General features: G+C 44.3%; 2 protein-coding genes across 3 annotated transcripts in view; both read left to right on the forward strand.

Moving 5' to 3' along the window:
• Positions 1-401: 401 nt before the first annotated feature.
• On the forward strand, positions 402-8,936 carry LOC143317035 (protein NLRC3-like). 2 transcript variants are annotated; one of them, XM_076724952.1, is made up of 10 exons: positions 402-558; positions 919-996; positions 1,205-1,309; positions 1,552-1,653; positions 1,934-2,142; positions 2,517-4,296; positions 4,559-4,732; positions 4,942-5,115; positions 5,348-5,394; positions 5,607-8,936. In XM_076724952.1, the coding sequence occupies exons 2-10, from the start codon at positions 962-964 to the stop codon at positions 6,137-6,139; spliced, it is 3,159 nt and encodes a 1,052-aa protein (XP_076581067.1). In that variant the 5' UTR covers positions 402-558; positions 919-961; the 3' UTR covers positions 6,140-8,936. The 2 variants fall into 2 exon arrangements, with proteins under 2 accessions (XP_076581067.1, XP_076581066.1); XM_076724951.1 differs by having other exon boundaries at positions 402-996.
• A 2,230-nt stretch (positions 8,937-11,166) lies between these two features.
• The window catches only part of LOC143317041 (serine/threonine-protein kinase DCLK2-like), a 17,519-nt gene continuing 6,840 nt past the window's right edge, over positions 11,167-21,845 (forward strand). The window contains exons 1-12 of the mRNA XM_076724965.1: positions 11,167-11,385; positions 11,867-12,172; positions 12,236-13,402; positions 16,794-17,182; positions 19,169-19,295; positions 19,526-19,648; positions 19,740-19,816; positions 20,219-20,291; positions 20,695-20,800; positions 20,987-21,044; positions 21,587-21,706; positions 21,792-21,845. The exon at positions 21,792-21,845 is cut by the window's right edge and continues 93 nt beyond it. Coding sequence (XP_076581080.1) covers positions 12,967-13,402; positions 16,794-17,182; positions 19,169-19,295; positions 19,526-19,648; positions 19,740-19,816; positions 20,219-20,291; positions 20,695-20,800; positions 20,987-21,044; positions 21,587-21,706; positions 21,792-21,845 — 1,563 coding nt within the window. The 5' untranslated portion in view covers positions 11,167-11,385; positions 11,867-12,172; positions 12,236-12,966. The remainder of the gene's footprint in view (positions 11,386-11,866; positions 12,173-12,235; positions 13,403-16,793; positions 17,183-19,168; positions 19,296-19,525; positions 19,649-19,739; positions 19,817-20,218; positions 20,292-20,694; positions 20,801-20,986; positions 21,045-21,586; positions 21,707-21,791) is intronic.

Raw genomic sequence — 21,845 nt, forward strand, 5'->3', positions numbered from 1 at the left:
CTTGGTTTCTGTGTGTTTGTCGTTGCTGTGCTGCAAACAGACAACCTGAATTCGTTCTGACTGTTGACACATGCAGAGAATTTGACCTCATATTAACTGTCAACATACTAAGAGGCAGAGCAGAGGACACTTGGACAGGAGGGACAGATGCAAGGACAACGCTGTTAGACGCCAAGCAGGAGAAATATTAGAAGACTTAAATGTATATACAATTACATTCAGGTCAGAGCTCCATGAAAGCTGGAGGATTCAGAGGTCAAAGGGCGTAATTCACGAACAGTTTCTCAAATCTGAGGAGTCAGTAAAGACAGGAGAGGCTGCTGCTGTGACTGGACGAAGCAGAGTCATAAACAGAGAAGATAGAAAGTGAAAACGAAAGAAACTTCAGCAGTTCGGGACTTTCCAGCACTGCGCTGTGGTCTTTGTCACCTGAGCTGACCGGAGAGCGCACCTGGACAAAAGACGAGGAGACAAACGTCTTGAAGGGAAACGTCCAGCAGCTGTTTGTGACTGTGCGTGTTACCTGGTGTGAGGTCAGCTGGTCGGTGTGTATAACTGGTGTGTATTTCTGTGTGTCTGCATTGGAGTCGTGTAAAGTGCGCAGCAGATAAAACTGTTCGGAGGTCAGTGTGAAAAACCGAGTCGGGAAACGATGTTTGATCCGGAGACACCGGCAGATCTCAGACATCACGGAGGAATACGAAACCTGTGGTCAGAAAAACGCCATTCTTTAAAACCCACTTTAATTACCAGTGTTTGTAAACAAGCCGTCCACGCATGCGCAGACTGACCGCGGGGTGATTTCCAGTGACAGAACTTGTGCTAAATTTGGTGGAAAGTTTTTTATTTTTATTTTTATTTTCAGGCTTAGCCACATATAAAAAGTCATTTCAACCTCCGTATGTTGGTTTCTGATAGTTGTGTTTCAGCTGCAGCAGTAGAGAGAGCTGAGAGGAGCAACATGAAGCGACGCAGGTCCTCTTCAAGTTCAATCAGGTAATAATAAGAGCCCGTCATAAAGGGGCAGCTGTGATGATCTGAACACCAGAAAAACATTGTAAAATGTTTGTTTTTTTATGCCTCTTACATTCAGTGAGAGTCCCACAAAAAGTTTGCCAGGTGTGGTGCGTTGATTGTCTCAGTACGTTTGTATATTTCTTAGTTTCTAGACCTCTTTGAACGCACCAGTCTCTTCTCTTAATAGTTCACAGAAGAGTGAAGATGAGTCCTCGAGTTCCAAACGTGTCCCGATGACTAGAGCTGCATCCATGTATCAGCCGATGAACTTTGATGCCAACAAGTCAAAACTGTAATGATATTCATCTACTAATGAATAAACTCACATTTGTAGATTTAAATGTGTTCTTGAACGAGTTACTGACTAGATGTAACAGCAAGATTTTTCTACTTTCTATTTTTATTCCCTTATCTGTCTCCTTTTATATTCCTGATACTATTGCTGCTGCCTGTAACATACTAATATCTCCTATGGGGATCAAGAAAGTGTTATCTCTTATCTTAAAGGTTTATCTAATAGATTTCTCTCTTTAGTTCGCTGTTGAGTCGGACTGAACCCACAGCACCCAGTGCTGTCTCTATGAAGAGTGATGCCTCCATGTTTCAGCCGATTAATTTTCCTGAAAAGACAGAAAGGTAACCTCATTTAATGTTTAGGTGAAATATCTTGACTGAAGACGAGCTGTAGTTGTCCAGGAATTATCTACCACCCTGTGTAAAGATGCTGTAATCCTTTAGGAAAGTTGTCTTTCTGACATTAATAGAAAGAATTACCCAAAAAACTGAACAAGTACATAACTATGGTCCCAAAACTGAAAAATATCAAACTGTGACTGTAAAAAAAGAAAAACGTATATTATGTAGCAAAGTGTCACATCCCCCAGGACGAATGTGTCATTGGTTGATCACCCTACAGCCAGCCGACAGGGGAGCCGTCCAGTTGTTCAGTGTGTATGGAGGTTTTGAGGGATCCAGTCCATTTCATCTGTGGACACTGGTCATGCAAACAGTGTGTCAGCTCAGACTGGGACCAGTATGATTCACCAGCAGACCACCCCTGCGACAAGTGTGGAAAGAAATTCCAAAGAGAATCTGAACACCTGAGCGATACTGAGGAAGACACTGGTGAAGCCAAATACTTATTTCAAAAATACCTGTCCCACTACTATTACTGCTAATAGTAGTAGCTAATAGTAGATTAATACTCCTGTCACATGTATTAAGATCACAAATTAGCCTATTGTTTAGATGTTAAGAGTAACGCACCTTTCCTGTGTTTTTGTACGAAGTCCTTCTGGCATTAAAAGGAATTAGGTTTTTGTTTTTTAGAAAAGTATGTAGAGTTACTTTTTTGGGGACCTAAACTATCAGATGAAGCATCAAGTTTTAGAGTTTTAGTCAAAAATTCATATTTAAGTCGAGATTTTGTGTTTGCTTGTGATGTATTGCATGACCTAGCTACAGTTGCTTAATATCAAGCATGCACTTTGTAATTACAGGGTACACCTCCCTTTGGAAAGCAAAGAAGAATCTGAAAGAAGCAATGCAAAAGAAATTTACTTTCATATCTGAAGGTGATGGTGACGAAGGGAGATCCCTGAACGAAATCTACTCAGCGCTAATCGTCACCATTGGAGAGAGCGAAGGGCTGTATGAGGAACATGAATTCAGACACACCAAACATAAATTGGAGGAATTGTCTGAGCAATTAGTCAACCTCTGTGACATCTTCAAACCTTTGATTGGCCAAGAGAAACCCCACAGAACAGTCCTGACGAAGGGCGTCGCAGGCATTGGAAAATCATTCGCCGTGCAGAAATTCATTCTTGACTGGGCTGAAGGGAGAGAAAATCAGGACATCGATTTCATTTTCTGTCTTGCTTTCCGGGAGGTGAATTTAAGTACACATAACAAAAGCTTGTACAAGCTTTTGACTGAATTTCACCCTGCAGTTCAGAGTCTGACAGACCCAGAGGATTTAATCAAAGCCAGAGTCCTGGTGATCCTGGACGGCCTTGATGAAAGCAGACTTCAGCTGGACTTCAAGAACAAGCTGGTGGCATCTGTCAGCGAAGTGACATCTGTGGGCAGTCTCCTTGTAAACCTCATCCAGGGTAACCTTCTTCCAAACGCAAACCTTTGGATAACATCCCGTCCAGCAGCAGCCAATCAGATCCCTGCAAAGTTTGTTGACATGGTGACAGAGATGAGAGGGTTCAGTGACCCACAGAAAGAGGAGTACTTCAGAAGGCAATTTAATCATGACGTGAGCCTTGCTGAGAGGATCATTTCGCACATTCGCTCTTCACCGAGTCTCGACATCATGTGCCACATCCCGATCTTCTGCTGGATTTCCGGCATATTATTTCAGGAGGTCTTTGGGGGAGACGAGAAAGCTAAAATCCCTCAAACTTTAACAGAGATGATGGCACATTTCCTGTTTGCCCAGACAAAACGCAGAAATAGAAAATACGAGAGGGAAACTGAGGAAAACAAAGAGGGCCTTCTGAAGACACACAGAGAATTTCTTCTGAAACTCGGGAAGCTTGCATTTGTTCAGCTGCAGAACAACAATCTCATTTTCTATGAAGAAGATCTGGAAGATTGTGGCATTGACATAAAAGAGGCAACCATCTACTCTGGATTTTGTACCACGGTTCTTCGGGAAGAAAAACTCATTTTCCAGAAAACTGTCTTCTCCTTTTTGCACCTGACCATTCAGGAGTTCTTTGCAGCTCTTTTTGTCTACGACTGTTTCACAAACAAGAACATAACAGAGCTTGGTAACTTCCTCAGCCTGAAGCAGAAAGAGCATACTTTGCTTGATTTTGTGAAGGAGACAGTTGACAAAGTTTTAGGGAAGAAGAACGGCCACCTGGATTTCTTCCTGCGATTCCTACTTGGCCTCATGGTCGAACCCAACCGGAGAGTCCTTCAGGGTCTGCTGACATCACCAGACCCAAGCCAAGATACCGACAGGAAAATCTTGACTTACCTGAAAGCCATCCGCAGGAAGGCCCTCTCTCCAGACAGCAGCGTCAACCTCTTCCAGGCCATGGTCGAGATGAGAGATCACAAAGTCACAGATGAGATCGAGGAATATCTCAAATCGTCTCATCATTTGAAAACAGAGCTGACTCCCCTGCACTGCTCTGCACTCGCCTACATGTTGCAGGTGTCGAAGAATGATCTGGATGTGTTGGACTTGAAGAGTTTCAACACATCAGAGGAGGGCAGAAGGAGGCTGATACCAGCTGTGAGGAGCAGCAGAAAGGCCATGTAAGTTTACTCTCCCTGTAATAAGTAAAATAATCACCTGTAGTTGTAATTGACCTTCATCTCGGCCTACATACATTCCCCAGAAGCTCCACTAATGAAGTCGTTAGGGCAACCTGTATGTTAGCTAATCAGAAAAGTGAAGGGGACTGGTCCTCCAGGTCCTAGATAGAAATTACATCCTTGATACATATTTTATGTCCTATATTTCTTTCAACAGTTGCACCTTTTTCTTCATCGTGTTATGACTGTTATCCACTCCTAGACTAGCAGACTGCAAAGTGACTGAGGAGTGGGTAAACCACCTGGCCTTTGGTCTCAGGTTCCCCTACTTACCTCTAAGAGATCTGGATCTGAGCAACAATGACCTGAAAGATTCCGGAGTAAAGCTGCTCTGTGATGGACTGTCGAGTCAATCCTGTAGGCTGGAGATACTGAGGTACATGTTAGGCAGTTTGTATCTTTGGAACCAATACGTAATCCGTACAAAATGTGCCTAAACCCTCAATGTGTTTAGTGTTTCCACTGCCAGCTGTACTCTTAAATGAAGGCGGGGTGAAGTCCTGGGGCTTGACACCTTTTCTTCTGCTCTATATAAATACAACTCAAACCTGCATTCTAACAAAGCAAAAACTCTTCTTTTCTCAGGTTGTCAGGTTGTTTGGTCACAGAGGACGGCTGTGCTCATCTGGCCTCGGCTCTAAAGTCCAACCCCTCCTGTCTGATGGAGCTGGACCTGAGCTTTAACAACCCAGGAGACTCAGGGAAGAAGTTGCTCTCCGAGCTACAGAGTGATGACCAATACAAGCTCAAAAAGCTTGAGTAATTATAATTCTAGATTTTTGATATTTCTACTGAACTGAGAGAGAAATGCTGCTGGACTGCTACAGAGTGAGATGGAGTTTACTGCCGACCCTAAAACTAGATTGTAGATAAGAGTTTTACACCAGAGCTACACTGTTACTCTCTTGTCAGAGAGTAAATGACCACAATAAATTATAGTTACTTCTAGCTGTTCTTTGTCTGAAAGTCTTAATTCTTGTTTCCTTCACAGTGTTGAAAATGCTGGAATTCACAGGATGAAACCAGGATTCAAGAAATGTAAGTATCTGTGGAAATCCTGAACATATACTGAATGTTGTGACCACTATGATGAAGTTCAACACAATTATTTTATTGTATGTTTTGCCTCTTACAACAATCGAGCCACATAAATCAAACCAAGACGTAATAAGCCATAAACATAATATCTGAGAGTTCTTTCTGGAGGGGAAGCTCTCAGCAGTGCTCCTGAAGTGTTCTCTGACCTCCAGATGCCTCTGAGCTCACTTTGGATCCCAACACAGCCCACAAGAACCTCCTTCTCTCTGAAGACAAAAGAAAGGTGACCTGGGTGGAACAGGAGCAGCCACATCCCGATCACCAGGAAAGGTTCGATCACTGCCAACAGGTGCTGTGTGAACAGGGTCTGACTGGGCGCTGCTACTGGGAGCTGGAGGTGTTGGAGCCCTTCAATATCGGGTTAACGTACAGAACCATTGGCAGGAAAGGGGATGGGAATGATTGCAAGCTGGGGCGCAATGACAAGTCTTGGTGTCTGATTTGCTCTGAAGATGGTTGGTATGTTTGTCACAGTAACGACAGTATCAGCGTCTCCTCCCACTGCTCGCGCTCCAGTCGGGTGGGAGTCTATCTGGATTGTCCAGCTGGGACTCTGTCCTTCTACAGAGTTTCCTTTGACAGTCAGATCTGCCTCCATACTTACAAAACACAGTTCACCGAGCCCGTCTATCCTGCTATTGAACTTCACACTGTTTCGTCTGCCTCGTTTTGTCAGCTAACTTGAGAAAGCATGTGGACGGTTGGGACATGTCCTATGCAATTAAGGGACTGGTGAAATCGCCTTACCAATGTTTTTAGCAATCTAGACTTGTGTCATTTTACAAAACACACAGGATTTACTGCTCCTGTCTGTTAGTACCAGGGCTCAGCTATCAGGTTTGTCAGCCTTGGCAGGTTTGAAGAGCTGTGGCTTTGCAAAAACAATGCGATACATTGCAGAAGAGAGCCGCAGAGCTTTAGACGACTATTCACCTCCACCTGCACCTCCCTCAACCATGATATTAGATCAGGAGGACGAAAAGTTAAATGAATAAATTAGACAAGTCTTTGCCTGTTGAAATCCACACACACGCCTTTTACTCTGATAATACGTTGCTAGCTACCTTCAAGCTAACAACAAGTGTGTTTTTGTATGATGGGAGTGGTTAGCTAGCACCTCAAATCATGTTTGAAAAGTGTTTGTCGCCATCCCCCGAGGTCAAAATGAATCATCAAAAAACATTTATATTTGACAGTAAGAGGAGGGAGAGGGGTTTTTATGTGAAATGACTCAAGGACTGCTTCAAGATTCATTTTTTTAAACAGTGTAAGAATAGCCCTGTTAACTGTATTTCTTGTAATATAATGCATTATACTGTATGTTATGAAAAATGTTCGTCTCAGTGTCAGTGTACTGAAAATGTACCTGAAAGTCAGAAGAAAACATCCATAAACAGATAATATAAAGCAGTCTTGCACAGGCAGGATGTTTATGAGAGTTCATGGACCCAAACACTTTAATGTGGGTTTTAAACATGTTCAACAGGTTTTAAAGGTCTCAACTTGCAGACGTATTTCCGCAGTTGATATCTGTTTTGCTTTCAATGGTTTGACCAACATGCAGTTGTGTTTTGTAAATATCACTCATGTCCTGTTTTATTCTGTTTTTGACCAAAGCCTCGTGTGCGTTCATAAAGCCTTCTTGACTTTAAAAGTTGACAGAAAACTTTTTGAAAATATATTCAGCAGGGCCGTGTCGCAGCATTTCTTTCTTTTCTTTCTTTTCAACCGAAGAGTTAATATAACAAGAGTCGAGCGTCAGGGAGAAGAAAACACTGAATTAGTGAAAAAGAAGCCTGTTAAGTTTGTATGACTGTTAAAAAATACAGAATACAGACAGAATCAAGTTCCTAAAACTATCAGGAAAGTGCATCTCTGGTGCAACATTTACAGGAAATAATCTGTTCAAAATTCATCCGAATCACTTGTTTTACTTCCTGCAGATATCGTGTTCACTGTTTGGGTCAATTGTGCAATTTATTGTTTGTTATTCACAGAACAGTCCATTTTTCCAGGCCTGTGTTTAGAATCATCAATGACAATGGGAAATACGGAGAACTTGTGTTATACTTTAAGTTTGAAATTCAATGAGTGTATTAAGGACTCCAGCTGCTCCTTTCATCATCTTTTCTTTCAATATTCTCCAGACTAACGATCTGCAGATATGTAGCTCAGATTCTTTTATTCTTTACCAGCTGGTTTTTGTGCATAAACAAACCAAACTTCTCGTCTGTGTAAACAGCTGATTGTCGTGCATAATATCTTTTAAATAGTGTGAAATAGAAAATAGAAAGCTAACATGCTCCCAGCAGTCATTAATCTGCAGCAGCTTTTAATCGAGACACACTCATATTAGCATTAGCCTCCATGTCTGCTGAGCTGTATTCGCTTCGTGCATTATGTTTAAACTGTGTGCATTTTTGTGTCCTGTAGGTTTGTGTGGTGTTTGTTAAAGGTCCCTAAACTTCTGTAGCAGACTGTTACTGTTTTTAGCCTCGCTAGCAGCATGACTCAACGTCCACCACGCTGGTCCCGACTAAAATATGTCAACAACCATTTGATGGATTAGCATGAAATTTGGCGCAGAAATGCACGGCATCTGGAGGATGAATTTTTATGATGTAAGAGATCCCCTGACTTTTCACGTAGCGCCACCAGCAGGTCAGAATTTTAATTTTGACCTCATGGTGGTCAATGACATTCCCTCCAGCCTCAGCCATACTTAGTGCTTAGTGCTAATTAGCAGTACTTCATGCTCAGAGCTATTTAGCCACTGTTAGCATGCTAATGCACTAAACAGCAAAAATCAATCAATCAATCAATCAAACTTTATTTGTATAGCACCTTTCATACATAAAAATGCAACACAAGGTGCTTGACAAAGGATAAAAACATGATAATAGTGAACAATGGTAAATGGTGAACATTATATTGCTAAACTTGCATTGGGACATATGAGCATGCTGATGTTAGCAATAACCTCAAAGCTCCAAAGCTGCTACCATGGCTATAGACCCTGTTTGGTTCTTTTAAGCTCAAATGCACTAAAATGAAAAGAAATAATCTATTTCATATGAAAACTGTTGTACTCCTCCTAAACCATCTTTTCACCATCAAGTTAAAACATTTCCATTTATGTATTTCAAGTTTGATGTGTTAAAAATGACAAATGTTTCTGATTGTTTCTGAGTGTTTTCATGTAGTAAAACTAAGCTTTTTGACTGCATGTTACCATGAAAGATGTCTCATTATCTTCACAAAGCAAGACCAGAATCAATATACAGGTGATGGAAATGTTTCACTAACACTTCACCTTTTGTTATGATGATGTACGCATATGTAGTTGAATTCTTAGTTTTTATCCTGTGACTTTTATCTTCATGCTTCTATGTCACTGTCATTGCCTGTCTTTAATACTTGGCTGGCTGTAACAAGTTAATTTCCTCAGCGTGCAGATCAATAAAGTTTATCTTAAATGTGTGACTGAGCTGTCAGCCGTCATTGTTTCTAGCTCACAAAGTGTGAAAACTTTTTTTTTTTAACTAATTCAGGGTCTGCATATATTAAAGGTGAGAAAAAACAATGATGCAGCTCATCACAGTGAAGGATCAAGAATCACCATTAAAAGAGCCTCATCTGACTACATGAGCCACTCTGTCAGGATTAGTCTCCAGTGGGATAAAGTATTGTATAAAATTTTGGAGGTCAAAGGTCACTGTGACCTCACACAACACATTCTTGACTAGAACTCACACATAATTATCTGTACTGGTTCATGTGTAGAGGAGCATAATGGCCGTCCACCTTGTTGTGTTGGGATGAATGGTTCAGTGGTTTGGCCGGCATCAAAGGGTGGGGCAGTCTGGCTGCCTCGGGTCCCAGCTGTCGCCCCTAGACTCACAGAGGGAGGGTGGGGCCTCCATCATCCATGTCGCACAATGACTTCTACAGAAGGAAAGCAACAAGAGGAGGCAGGAGGGATACATGAAGCATTATATCGCTGAGGAAAGTTAAAATTTGAAGGGTGCTCTTTGGTTATGGAGTCCAGAAACTAAGGAGAGAGTTTATAATGATGCTACGTCATGAGGAGCTGAGCATCAGCAAAAACATGCTTACTGGGAAATAGAGAGTTAGATGAAAACACCAGTATCACCATCATATCCTGTAAATATGAAGCTACAGCCAAGAGATGTTAGCTTAGCAGAGCGTGAAGACTAGAAATGGAGGAACAGCCAGCTGGGCTCTGTCCAAAGGTAACGAGCTCGCTAATCAATGCGTTATATTTAGATTGACCCACACAAAAAACAAGTAAAAATGACAAATTTTGCTTTTCTTTGCTTCATATTCAAGAGATAAAAACCATATGCTGACCACTAGTGATTACAAAATTTGTTTTATTTTACAGCTGAAAAATCAGCTCTGGTAGATAAACTAATGGTTTCCAAATTACCCTGAGCCTAATTTTGCATTTCTGTACTGGAGTTGATTGTTTGTCATCACTCGACATACACACACATACCAATACATCAACCGGTCTGATTTATCAGTCCAGCTCTACCTGAGACTGACGCCACCTACAAAAAGTGAAACTAAGAGTGACATACTGACATAAACAGACACAACCTCAACAAATGTTTAGTCACAACCACCTCAGCCTCATTAAATATTTAGCTCCCTAATGGAGGAGAATTATTTATTACTGCAGCCATTATAGTAATTAATCATCTTTTATTTATCTGCAAATCTGTTTTGTTGCATTTTGTATGAAAAAAAATATCTATTTCATTATTACTAATACTGATGTTAAACCTGTCCAAGCAGCAGCAGTCAGTGTGGAGATAAAAGCAACAACAGAAAACTACAGTAAAAGCAGTAATAGTACTGAGAGAAGTAGCAGTATGTCTGTCTGTAGTTGGAGTACAGTTGCAGTAGTGATGTCAATGATATTTTAAAGTTAATGTCACCAGTTCATAATCACAGAAAAGGAAAACTATAGGAGCAATAGGAAATATGCTAAATATGAAGCTAAAGCCTGTTAGCTTAGCTTAGCTTAGCAGAAAGACTGGAAACGGGGAAACAGCTAGCATGGCTCTGTCCAGCACCTTTGAAGTTTAACATGTTTTATTGTTGTTTAATCTGTGCAAGCCAGCATTTCTAAATACACTCCGTTAACACGTTATATCACATGTAACTAGCATAAAAACAGAAGTGCAAAAATGACATGTTGTGGTTCCAAGAGGAGTTTTGTCCCAGACTATTTCCTGGCCAGGCACAAGCTAACGCCTTGCTAAGCTTATGGTATCAAATTAGTTTCTAATGTTAACTGTTGATAAGAAAGAGAATAAGCATATTTCACTTCCTTTAAACTACATTTTATTACTGTTAGCTGATTATCAGTAAATATGAATATATTATGTAAAATATAATCTAAACTGTTCTCTGTCACGTTTTGAAGACGTTGTGGTGTGTTTGTATGATGGGTGATGTGACTGTGCAGGCTGGCTGCAACGGTCAACACAATAAAACTGAGTCAATCTGAATTTGAGAGACAAAAGGCAGAAAGAGCGAGAGGGTGGTCGAGCGAGCTGCACAAAGAGCGCGAGAGAGAGGGCGGGCGGGAGGAGGGCCGCTGTCATCACGTACAGCCGCGGATGAGCGGGGAGGGGCGGGGGTGCTCAGCCGGTTTCTCCTCTCTCTCTGCTGCAGCGGCCATGCTGCTGTCCGCCGCTTGTCTCGGTGCATCCCGGTCCTCCGCCGGTGCAACCTGCCGCAGCCGCATCCCTGAATCCCAGGTTAGCGGACCGGCCTGGACCGGGTCGTAGCGGTTCGGTCCGCCAGGAGCCGCCGGATACGCCGGAGCAGACGGGAACAGGGCACCGGGGGAAGAGGAGAAAGCCTCCATAGCAACAAACCGGTTTCACGGCATTATTGGTAGGTGCCTCCCTCTGTGTGTGTGTGTGTGTGTGTGTGTGTGTGTGTGTGTGTGTGTGTGAATGGCGCTGTCAGCACAGCTTAGCAGTGTTTGGGCGGATAGATGGATAAAGTCAATTCGTTTATCAGATAAAGGGACGAACAGGTTTTCTCATATTTTGATGTGCAAGCTCGTGTTTTGTGGCTGGCTTCAGGTAAATTCAATTTGACTGGAAATCAATGGAAATTTCTCACCTTGCTGCAAATTAAATTTCACTAAAATGAGGTCAGTTTAACTTACAACCTCTTTTTCACGTTTGATTTGACAGACTTTCATATTGTGCTTGCAAATGCATGCATGAAGCAAAGGGACTGATGATTTCCAAAGGAAGCCAAGTCTGTGTGGCATTGTGCTCAAAATTCAGCGTTGATTAAATGCAAGCCTGTGTTCAGAGTCCCTAAATGACTAAATTCAATATAAATCTTCCTCTTTCTGCACCAGGACTGAGACTTGAAAGCTGAATGCGCCAGTTGTTGCGTATCTTAGGATGGAGGATCTAAACTATGTGATGGAGGGACGTTGAAGTCGCTGGAAGACCAAGTGTGACTGGGACAAAAACCCTCAAACAAACCGGATTACCAGGACTACAAACAGTCGTGCCAGGTGTAAAGCAGGACTGCTGGGAGTCACTGGGCTTGTACTGGGTTTACACTACAATGTACTGGGTTTAGAGCCAGACCAGCGGGACTACAGCTGGGTTAGAGAAACTGAGGGAAGGTCACTACAGGGACGTGTCCAAGTCATCAAGTAGAGGTTAGACGTTTGCTGAGATAAAACAGTTTGGAAGGAAGGAACTGCTTGAAATGACAGGCAAGACGAAGACTATCCCATAGTTGGACAGGCGGAGGTTTGGACAGCGTCCATATACAGCCATCACAGCATCAAAGTGGCCTTCAGTCAAACACTGGACTACATCCTGACTGATCATTACAAATCTCTGGATCACACCATCAATGAAATGCTTGAATTTTAGGATTCTGCTTGTGGAGAAAGTCCTGCTTCAGGTTCTGATAGTGTGAATAAAGTGGTTTTTCACAGGGGCACCTGAGTTTCAGACACTACAGTTAAACTGAAGACGCTACAGCAAGCACCACATACAAGCTACCAGAAAATACAGTCTTATTTTTGTCTTTGTACTGGTTCATCAGACCAGCTGGACTACAAAGCATTTTAGAAGCCTGCATGTTGAACGTTGCAGGGATTACAGCTGGGTTTTGAAAATCCAAAACCACATTTTGATGACAACAACCAGATTGATGTGTCTAAAAGTCAAAAAGGCTGCTGGTTTGACATCACTCTTAATGGGATTATAGAATATCCTGGTACGAGAAAAATTACCAGCTGCTGGGTCTACAGCGAGTGACCAATTTACAGCACATCTTATCAGGAAGACAGAGCCGGTTCTTCAGACTAGAGCCAAGGTCCTCCTGCTGTAACCAGCTCAAAACAAAGACCAGGATAAGAGTGACTGTTCATCGCTGTTGGAAGATGAACCTGAAGTAGCAGAGACTCCGTTAAACACTACTGCACCAGTATCCATCATGTCTTTGAGTAAGACCCTCGAGCTGGAGCACTTCGATGAACGTGACAAAGTTCGCCGGGGACGCTCCACCCGCACCAAGAGAGATGACTCCACCAGCAGTGCTGGTGGCGGGGGGTCCGGCCCCAGCTCCAGGGGCAGCAGCTTGGTCCCTAGCCCTGCCCACAGCGCCAACTGCAGCTACTACCGGACCCGGACCCTTCAGGCACTCACCTCGGAGAAAAAGGCCAAAAAGGTCCGGTTCTATCGCAACGGGGACCGGTACTTCAAAGGTCTGGTGTACGCTGTTTCCAGTGACCGGTTCCGCTCCTACGACGCTCTGCTGATGGAGCTGACGCGCTCGTTGTCGGATAACCTGTATCTGCCACAAGGGGTGCGCACGATCTACACTGTAGACGGCAGCAAGAAGATCACCAGTATGGACGAGCTGGTGGAAGGTAGGACGTCCTCTTTTCTCTACCGTGTTTCGCTTTCTACTTAAAGAGTTCAGAGTCAGATGAGAAGCTAAGCTAGCTAGCTAACCGCTGGCTGGTTCTAGCTTCATTTTCAGCACCGAGACATGCTGTCTAACTCTTGGCAAGAAAACTAATAAGCATATTTCTCAAAATGTCCAACTACTCCCGGTCAGACCACTGCACAGGAAATATGTGTTCTGATACAGAACTTGTGCAGCCTTTATGTAATATCGCCCCCTGCTGACCAGTTCTGACTTGCGCTCAGTGTACACTCTCACTGTTGGTGGTAGAACGAGCCGGTCGTTAGGCTCGGGTTAAAGGCCAGTCCAGGCATTCTTCATGGGGTTGGTCTCGGCTAAATAAAGCCTGATCCAGTCCAGGTGTCACTTAACACTAAAGTTTCTGGTGTTTTCTGTCGTACCTCCACGCTGTCACTCTGCAAAGGTCGTCTCTCCCATTAATAAATGGACTTCTGTTGTGCCGTAACATGACCTAACAGTCAACTGTCACTAAGTCGTAACTGTCCAGACTACCTGTCAATCTCTCCGTCGATCAATCGATCTTCCCCCTTTAACTTCCTCACTGTCTCCTTCCTCTTCGTGAACACACCTGAATTATTTATCTCCGTGTGCATCAGCAGCAGAATAGTAAGTCGATAATCAAACAGAGGCCGTCAGGTACAGAGCTTATTGAAGTCACAGTGAACAGAAAATCAGCTCTTTCACCTTGTGAGTTTTCAGGGATTTATATCCCAAAAAAAATCTCACAAATCTCACATTCACCGTCCAATCAGAGTGCCTGTCTTTCCCTTACTGGTATCCCATTGGGTTTAAACGATCCGTCCCGTGGGGGAATCAGACCATCAGCCTTTGTGTCAACGTATGAAAGTCAAAGCTTGCGATTCTTCCTCATCTGAACTCTAAATATAAACATCCATGAAAATAAAGAGGTTTGTTTGTGACAGCTGTGAGGTCGTCCGTCTGCTCTTCCTCTCTGAAGTCAGTTAGACAGAAACAGACCAGCGGCTGAGTAACATCACTTATCATCAATATTGATGTGTGACTGGTTGTAATGTCCGCTAACGAGCGATCGAGCCAGGAAGCTGCTCAGTCAGAGACGCACTAAAACACAGATGCATCACTCTTAAGCTCTTTGTGGAGTTAATAAAGTACAAGCAGAGCAGACCATGACGGAGCCTCTGCACCAGAAGCTCTTCACTGTCGAGATTTGACCAAATAACGTTGACAGAGTGGTGGAAGCTCTGCTGAATATCAAAGTGCTTTAAAGGAATATTTGTTGTATGAGCAGCTGTGAAAGGAGCCTTCAGAGATCACACCTGACCTTCAGGTTGGAGGTCCAGCCTCCAGACCACAGCTCTCCACTCACCCCTGACCCCGACCGTCCAAAACCCAAAAATATATCATCTACAGCGATAGAAAACACACATTTTACAACAGACAACAGACATTTTAGACGTCGGAATCATCATTTCTTTCTTGATAAATGAATTCTCTGATCGTCCAACTGATTAAAAAAATGAATCGTTTCAGCACTAAAATGTTGTGATGAACCTGTTTAAAATGCAGCCATGGCCTTCAGCAGGAAGTGCTCTGCACACACACACGCGCACACATACATGCACACACACACAGACACACACACACACACACACACACACACACACACACACACACACACACACACAGGGTGTTTTGCGTGCAGTCTGTCAGGTATTTGAATAAAAACCAAGAGCCGTCCCGTCCAACTGCTTTGAATAGCAAAGTGAAAGTCAGCATGTGGCCAGACAAGGTCACTGACACACACACATTATCTGGAGAGTGTGTGTGTGTGTGTGTGTGTGTGTTTGTGTGTGTGAGAACATGTACTCGGGATGAAAGAGGGAAAAGGTGTGTTTTTGATGGTTACAGAGGCTGACAAGTTTGCATGAGAAAGGTGTGTGTGTTGGAAAGATGGTGAGCTCTGCTGCGAGGTACAGAGAGAGGAGCCATTTTTAACCATATAAGGTAAAACAGGAGAGTGACTGTGGGCTGCTCTGCACGTGATTGGCTGAAATCTGCAGGAGAGATTTAATGTGATTTATACTATTAATAAAAAACTTCATTTATTAAAGCTGCACCACTTGAAGATGAGAAAAGAATGAATAATGAACATTATTGTGTCTTTAAATCCACCAGAATCATTAACACAAAGACACAGACACAAGCAAGACACGAAATCAAGACAATGAAAGACACAAAAGTCAAAACACACACAGAATACCGGACCAGCAGTCCTCCAGACCAGCAGCCCCCCTGTGCTGATGCTGGGACAGTCCCAGTTCAGGTGCACCTCCTTTGGCACACCTGAGCAGAGCTGGAGAGGACGGGAGAGGAGAAGGGACAAACAGCACAGAGACTGCAGACAGCTGTAACACAGTGGAGTAAAAAGTACAAGAGTAGAAGTACAGTACAAGTACATTTTCTTGTAATACTTACGAGGACTAACGGGCGGAGCGGCACGTTGTTCAGATTTCCTCCTCGTTACCAGCAGAGTGTCGAGTTTAGAGAGAGAGACGGGAGTGAACCTGACATCTGCTGTCACCTTCACTTCATCCACTGTCCACACACACACACACACACACACACACACACACACACACACACACACACACTGGCTGTATTACTACAGTTTTTGAGCTCTGAGCTTGAACTCACCTCTCACAGCAGAATGAAGCTGTTTAACTGAGTCACTACAAATATCAGTTTTCACTTCAGTGCACCGTGAGGTCCATCAGACGATCCGTAAAATGAGTTGCCTTCAGGTTTGTGGTAATTTTGTGTTTTATGCTCTTGTGGTAATGCAGTAGGGACCAATCTGAAAAGGCTTGATGTTAAATTCAGTTGCTAAAAATTTGGTTTTGCTCAAAGAAAGATGAATAAACTGATGCTGTTTGGTATCCTTGAACATCCTTGAATGCACCATCTGTTCATCCATCAGTATCAGGACTAATAAAGTAGTCAGCCAAGGACGTCACATCACTCTTTTGTTTTGTCGTGAACTGCAGATGGAGGGCAGGAAGTGATTTTCTGTGCAGGAAGCACGATGACATTCAAAATGCTGATGTTTTGCGTCGTTTTCGGTTGTTCCAATTTGATCGAACCAAGAAACCACGAAGAGCTTTTATCGAGTACCTAATTTAATCTAAACTAGCACAGTAAGAACTTTCCTCCATCTCGTCGGTTGTGGTTTTCACTTCCTGCCCTCCATCTGACTTTAACATCACATGACTGCAAACAACCTGTCACGTCTTTTGGACCTTTCAACTTCACCATTAAGCTGAAACCCTTCCCCCTGCCGCCCTCTCTCTTCTCAGGTGAGTGCTACGTTTGTGCCTCCAACGAGCCTTACCGAAAGGTCGAGTACACCAAGATCTCCATCCCGAGCTGGAAGCCGGGCGCCAGCGCCGGGACGGCCTCCGCCAGCGCGAGCAGGCCCGGCACGGTGTCCGCGGGGGTGTCGGCGACCACCGCCGTCGCCTCCAAAGATCGTCCCGAAGTTCGCGAGAGCAGAGAGAGCAAAGACTTCATCAAACCCAAGCTGGTGACGGTGATCCGCAGCGGCGTGAAGCCTCGCAAGGCAGTGAGGATCCTCCTGAACAAGAAGACGGCTCACTCCTTCGACCAAGTGCTGGCCGACATCACAGAGGCCATCAAGCTGGACTCCGGCGCTGTCAAGAGGCTCTACACGCTGGACGGCAAGCAGGTGAGATGAGAAAGAAAGTTCTTCTGTGGCCAATCGGATGCTCTGACTGTCTGACAGCAGCTTCAGCGGAGACGGTGTTTGTTTAGACATCAGGTTCAGGATCAGAGCGAGACCACAGGAGCACCACAGGAGCAGAAAATACCCAGAATGCAAAGCAGCAACACAGTAAATTTTATCTCTTTACCGCACAGACTTCAACTGTTCTTCCTGTTATTTTCACAGTTGAAGGTGTCAGTGCAGGCGAGCGCTCTGAGCAGCTGTTGAAATGCATTCTGGGAAATATAGGCAGAGTCCAGTGAGGGAAGTCTTGAAGGTAGTTCAGGTGTTTCGTTTGTCACTGGAATCTCTACGTGATGATACGATCAAAGGGTGTTATTATTTTAAACATGTTGTTGTGATTCAAAGCAAATCAGTGGTTTTTTTTAAGTATTTTTGGGGCTTTTCTTGGAGAGTTTACAGGAAGTGGAGAGCAAAACGAAACTGGTCTGACCTGAACTGGCCTAAAAGTAATAAAACTGCTTTGTTTTTTCATACATTTGTCATAGCACAGCAAATATTAATCTCTGAAACACAATCGTCCAATTAAGCTTTTTTGAGTGAACGTTCCAGCTCCTCATTAAACTACTGCTCGATGTGTTGAACATCAGCGTCGATATGAAGAAACGAGCGTCTGTAATGAGCGATGTTCAGTGTGAACTGTTGGGACCGTGAGCTCCGTCTCTTTGAAGCTTAATATTTGGCACTTTTAGCTAAATGTGGCGTCTGTTCAAAGCCCTGAAGCTGCCTCCGTCAGCTAAAGTTAGTTTTTCCTCCGTCGTGTCGAACAGACCCTGAACGCGCTCTGATCCTCTCTGAAGCTCTTTTGTGCTCGTATTCAGTTAAAGATTGTGGATTTAAACGTATCACACGTTCTCCGCCGGGCTATTTTTACCACACACACACACACACACACACACACACACATACACACACACACACACACACACACACACACTTTGAAGTTACAGATAAGTTGAGACACAATGACAGTGGAGAGCTGAAGAAAAGCCGAGACAGCTTGTTGTAATGAACGCAGCTTAGATGTATACACACACACACACACACACACACACACACACACACACACACACTCCACCCACAAACACACAACAGACTACACAATAAGCTCTTGCTCAGACTTTGCTGCAGCGTCGGCCTTGAGAAAATAAAAGCCATGTTAGTGAACGCTGCCTTCAAAACAAAAGCATACATAACATTACAGCTCCTTTGCTTTTATATTCTTTTATTTTGAAAAGTTTCTTCCTCTGTTTCTGCTTCTACTGAGTGATGGTGATGGTCGGATAGAGGAAGCAATTTCAGAACATTAACTTCAGTTGTTGGTATTTTTTTTACTAGTTTCTGACATTTTATGGACCAAAAAAATCAACATGAACATTTTTTCACCTGAGAGGGAAAGGAAGGCTTTTATTCTGAAGGCGGCGTGTCTGAACGAAGGCTTTTATTCTCAGTTTGTCTCAGACGGCCTCACTCAGACTCAGTCAGTCTGAATGGAACAAGGCCGGAGTGTGTGTGTGTGTGTGTGTGTGTGTGTGTGTGTGTGTGTGTGTTTCGCCTCTCTTCATCCTTTCAGTTTGTGCAGCCACTTAAAGTAGCGGGACAAAAACCCCATCACACACACACACACACACACACACACACACACACACACACACACATTGACACTGCACTGTGGTCACCATGGTAACCAGCCATCCAGTAACAACCCTTTCCTTGCTCCCCACACACACACACACACACACACACACACACACACACACACGCACGCACGCAGGCTGTGCAGTTCCGGAGGTGGTGAGTAAAAAGTGAAAAGGGGAAGTGATGGGACAGAGGAGGAGGAGGAGGAGGAGGAGGAGAAAAGGGAGGAAGGTGTCAAGTTCTGGTGTAAACACACAAAGAATCACATTTGCTGTGTGTGTGTGTGTGTAGCTGACCTGTCTGCAGGATTTCTTCGGGGATGACGATGTGTTCATGGCCTGTGGGCCGGAGAAGTTTCGCTACGCTCAGGACGACTTCGTGCTCACACACAGCAGCAAAACACAGGCTTTCGTTAACGGTGAGCCCCAGACACACACACACACACACACACACACACACACACACACGCACAGAAAGACAAGTGTCACCAGTGACAGATTATCACAGTACAGTGCAGTGATTCATGTAGTAAATGTACACATGAGGTCAGAAGAGTGAAAATAGTAGAAGACACTCAGTATTGCTGGTACTGCAGTAATCAGCAGTACCAGTATGTGTGTAATACTTCATCCCTCTCTCTCTCTGCAGAGTGCAGAGCAAAGGTGTCTCGCTCCACCGCCTCTCCAAAAACTCCCAAGACTCCCAGCGGCTCCGGCTTCTCCTCTAAGTCTCCGCCCAAAGGCCTGTCCAGAACGAAGTCACCTGGCCCAGGTGTGACCCTCTCAATCACCTTGACACGCTCTGTGCTTATGAGTACCACGTTATTCTGACCAATCGGATGGCTTCTTTCTCTTTCGTGCAGCCAATGAGGCGTCAGGGTCGAAGTCTTCCAGGTCCAGCCCCTCCTCCACCAGCCCCAGGACACGACGCAGCCTGAAGGTCAGATCGATCGATCAGTCGATTGGTTGATTGATTGAGTTGGGATCAGTTTTATATTCTTCTTCAGGTCAGGTTGAATCAGTCCAGTACTTTGGTTTGACGACATTCCCATCAGCCTCAGCTGTAGCTAGTGTTTAGTGCTAATTAGCCAATGTTAGCATGCTAACATGCTAAACAAAAACGTATTGCATCCCTCTTATCCTGTTTCTTCATCATCATCATCATCATCATCCATCAGGTCCTTGTGATAGAAATCAGGAAGTATGACTGGATGTCACCTGGTAACCAATCAACCAATCACTGAGGTGATCAGAAGCGATCAGGTTCATCATCTCCCTCCCCTCGCCCTCCTCTGTCCAATCACAGTTCACCTCAGAGTAAATCTGTCTTCTCCTCCTTCAGATGTCTCCTCGTCGTGCTTCCTCCACAGACGTGAACGGAGAGGCCGAGCAGCCAGACGACGCCACCGTGGAAGGTGTGTGTGCGTGGGCGTTATTTTAAACCGATGTATTTAAAGCGTTCAGCCCCGACGGAGACGACAAAGCTTTGAGTGACGGATCTCGAATCCGGCTCGATCGTCTGTTCTTCTTCTCAAAGAACCTTCGCGGCTCAGTCGTTCAGACGGCTGCTGGGAAGTTTTGAGGCTTTGGGATTTCAGTATCTGAGCGAATTTTTAATCTCAAGGAAAGACTGAAGAGTCCTAAAAAAAGCTCCTCTGCAGTGTTTGAAAGTCAAAGCTCTGAAGCAGAAGAGACTTGGCGGCTCTGAGCGAGATTCAGGTTCAGGAGTGAACTTTAAACCATGAGAGCTGTAGGACTCAGCCGGTCAGTTCACTGAAGGTCAAACTGTGTCACGACCCTCCGTTCTTCTCCCCACAGTGAACGGAAATCGGTCCGTCTCTTCCTCCATCATCAACGAGAAGTATCAGGTCGGAAAAGTGATCGGAGACGGAAACTTCGCTGTGGTCAAAGAGTGCGTGGAGAGGTGAGGAGAAGCCATTTTCAAACAATATCTCATAAAACAGGACATCTGGGCCGTGTGTTTCCTGCCAAAATAACAAACTTCAAAAGTCTGTGCTCATTGATTCAGAAAGTAACTGATGGAGTAATCAGTTGCGGTTCGTTAGTTGCAGCCCTGGTTTGATGGACACGTTTCTGTTTTGATTGACAGGTCGACGGGACAAGAGTACGCTCTGAAGATCATTGACAAAGCTCGCTGCTGTGGGAAGGTAACGCACATTTACAGCATCCAAGCTCCTGAATCACTCTGCTAACTGAAGGACGAATCAGATCCAGACCTGAGGAGATGAAATCGAAACCTTCAGCCAATTAGAAATGAGCATTTAAGCTACAGCATCAGTGACAAACGTTAGCTCGTTAGCTCGCTAATGCTAGCAACATCACAAGCTGTTTCAGTGTCCCGCAGGTAAAATCCCGCTTCCACATCAGTCGAGTTTAAAGCGTCATCTGTCTACACCGTGTGTAGTTCAGGGCAACTGGGAGATCGGAGAATTACCGGCAAATGCACAGAAGATCAGCAGCTTTTGAAACAACAGACAAGTGACGGGCATTGATCAGCAAACACCTGTGAAGCTGATCAACAGTGAAAACATTCCTGAACGCACCTTTAAGATCCTAAAGTTTGGTTTCAACGTTATTTTAGGATGTGATGCTCTGTGTGTGATGGTGTTCAGCATCAGTGTGAGTCTGCCAGACACCACACACTGAAGTGTGTGTGTGTGTGTGTGTGTGTGTGCGTGTGTGTGAACAGGAGCATCTGATAGAGAACGAAGTGGCGGTGCTGCGGCGGGTTCGACATCCCAGCATCATCCAGTTAATTGAGGTGGACGAAACGCCGAGTCAGCTGTTCCTCGTCATGGAGCTTGTCAAGGTGCCTCATCATCATCTTCTTCTTCTTCTCTTCCTGTTTCTGTCTCTTCTTCCTGTTACTATGTTCGTGTCTCCGCCTCCTTCAGGGCGGCGACCTGTTTGACGCCATCACCTCCTCCACAAAGTACAGCGAGCATGAC

The sequence above is a fragment of the Chaetodon auriga genome, chromosome 24 (genome assembly GCF_051107435.1).
Source record: "Chaetodon auriga isolate fChaAug3 chromosome 24, fChaAug3.hap1, whole genome shotgun sequence".
Lineage (NCBI taxonomy): Eukaryota > Metazoa > Chordata > Actinopteri > Chaetodontiformes > Chaetodontidae > Chaetodon > Chaetodon auriga.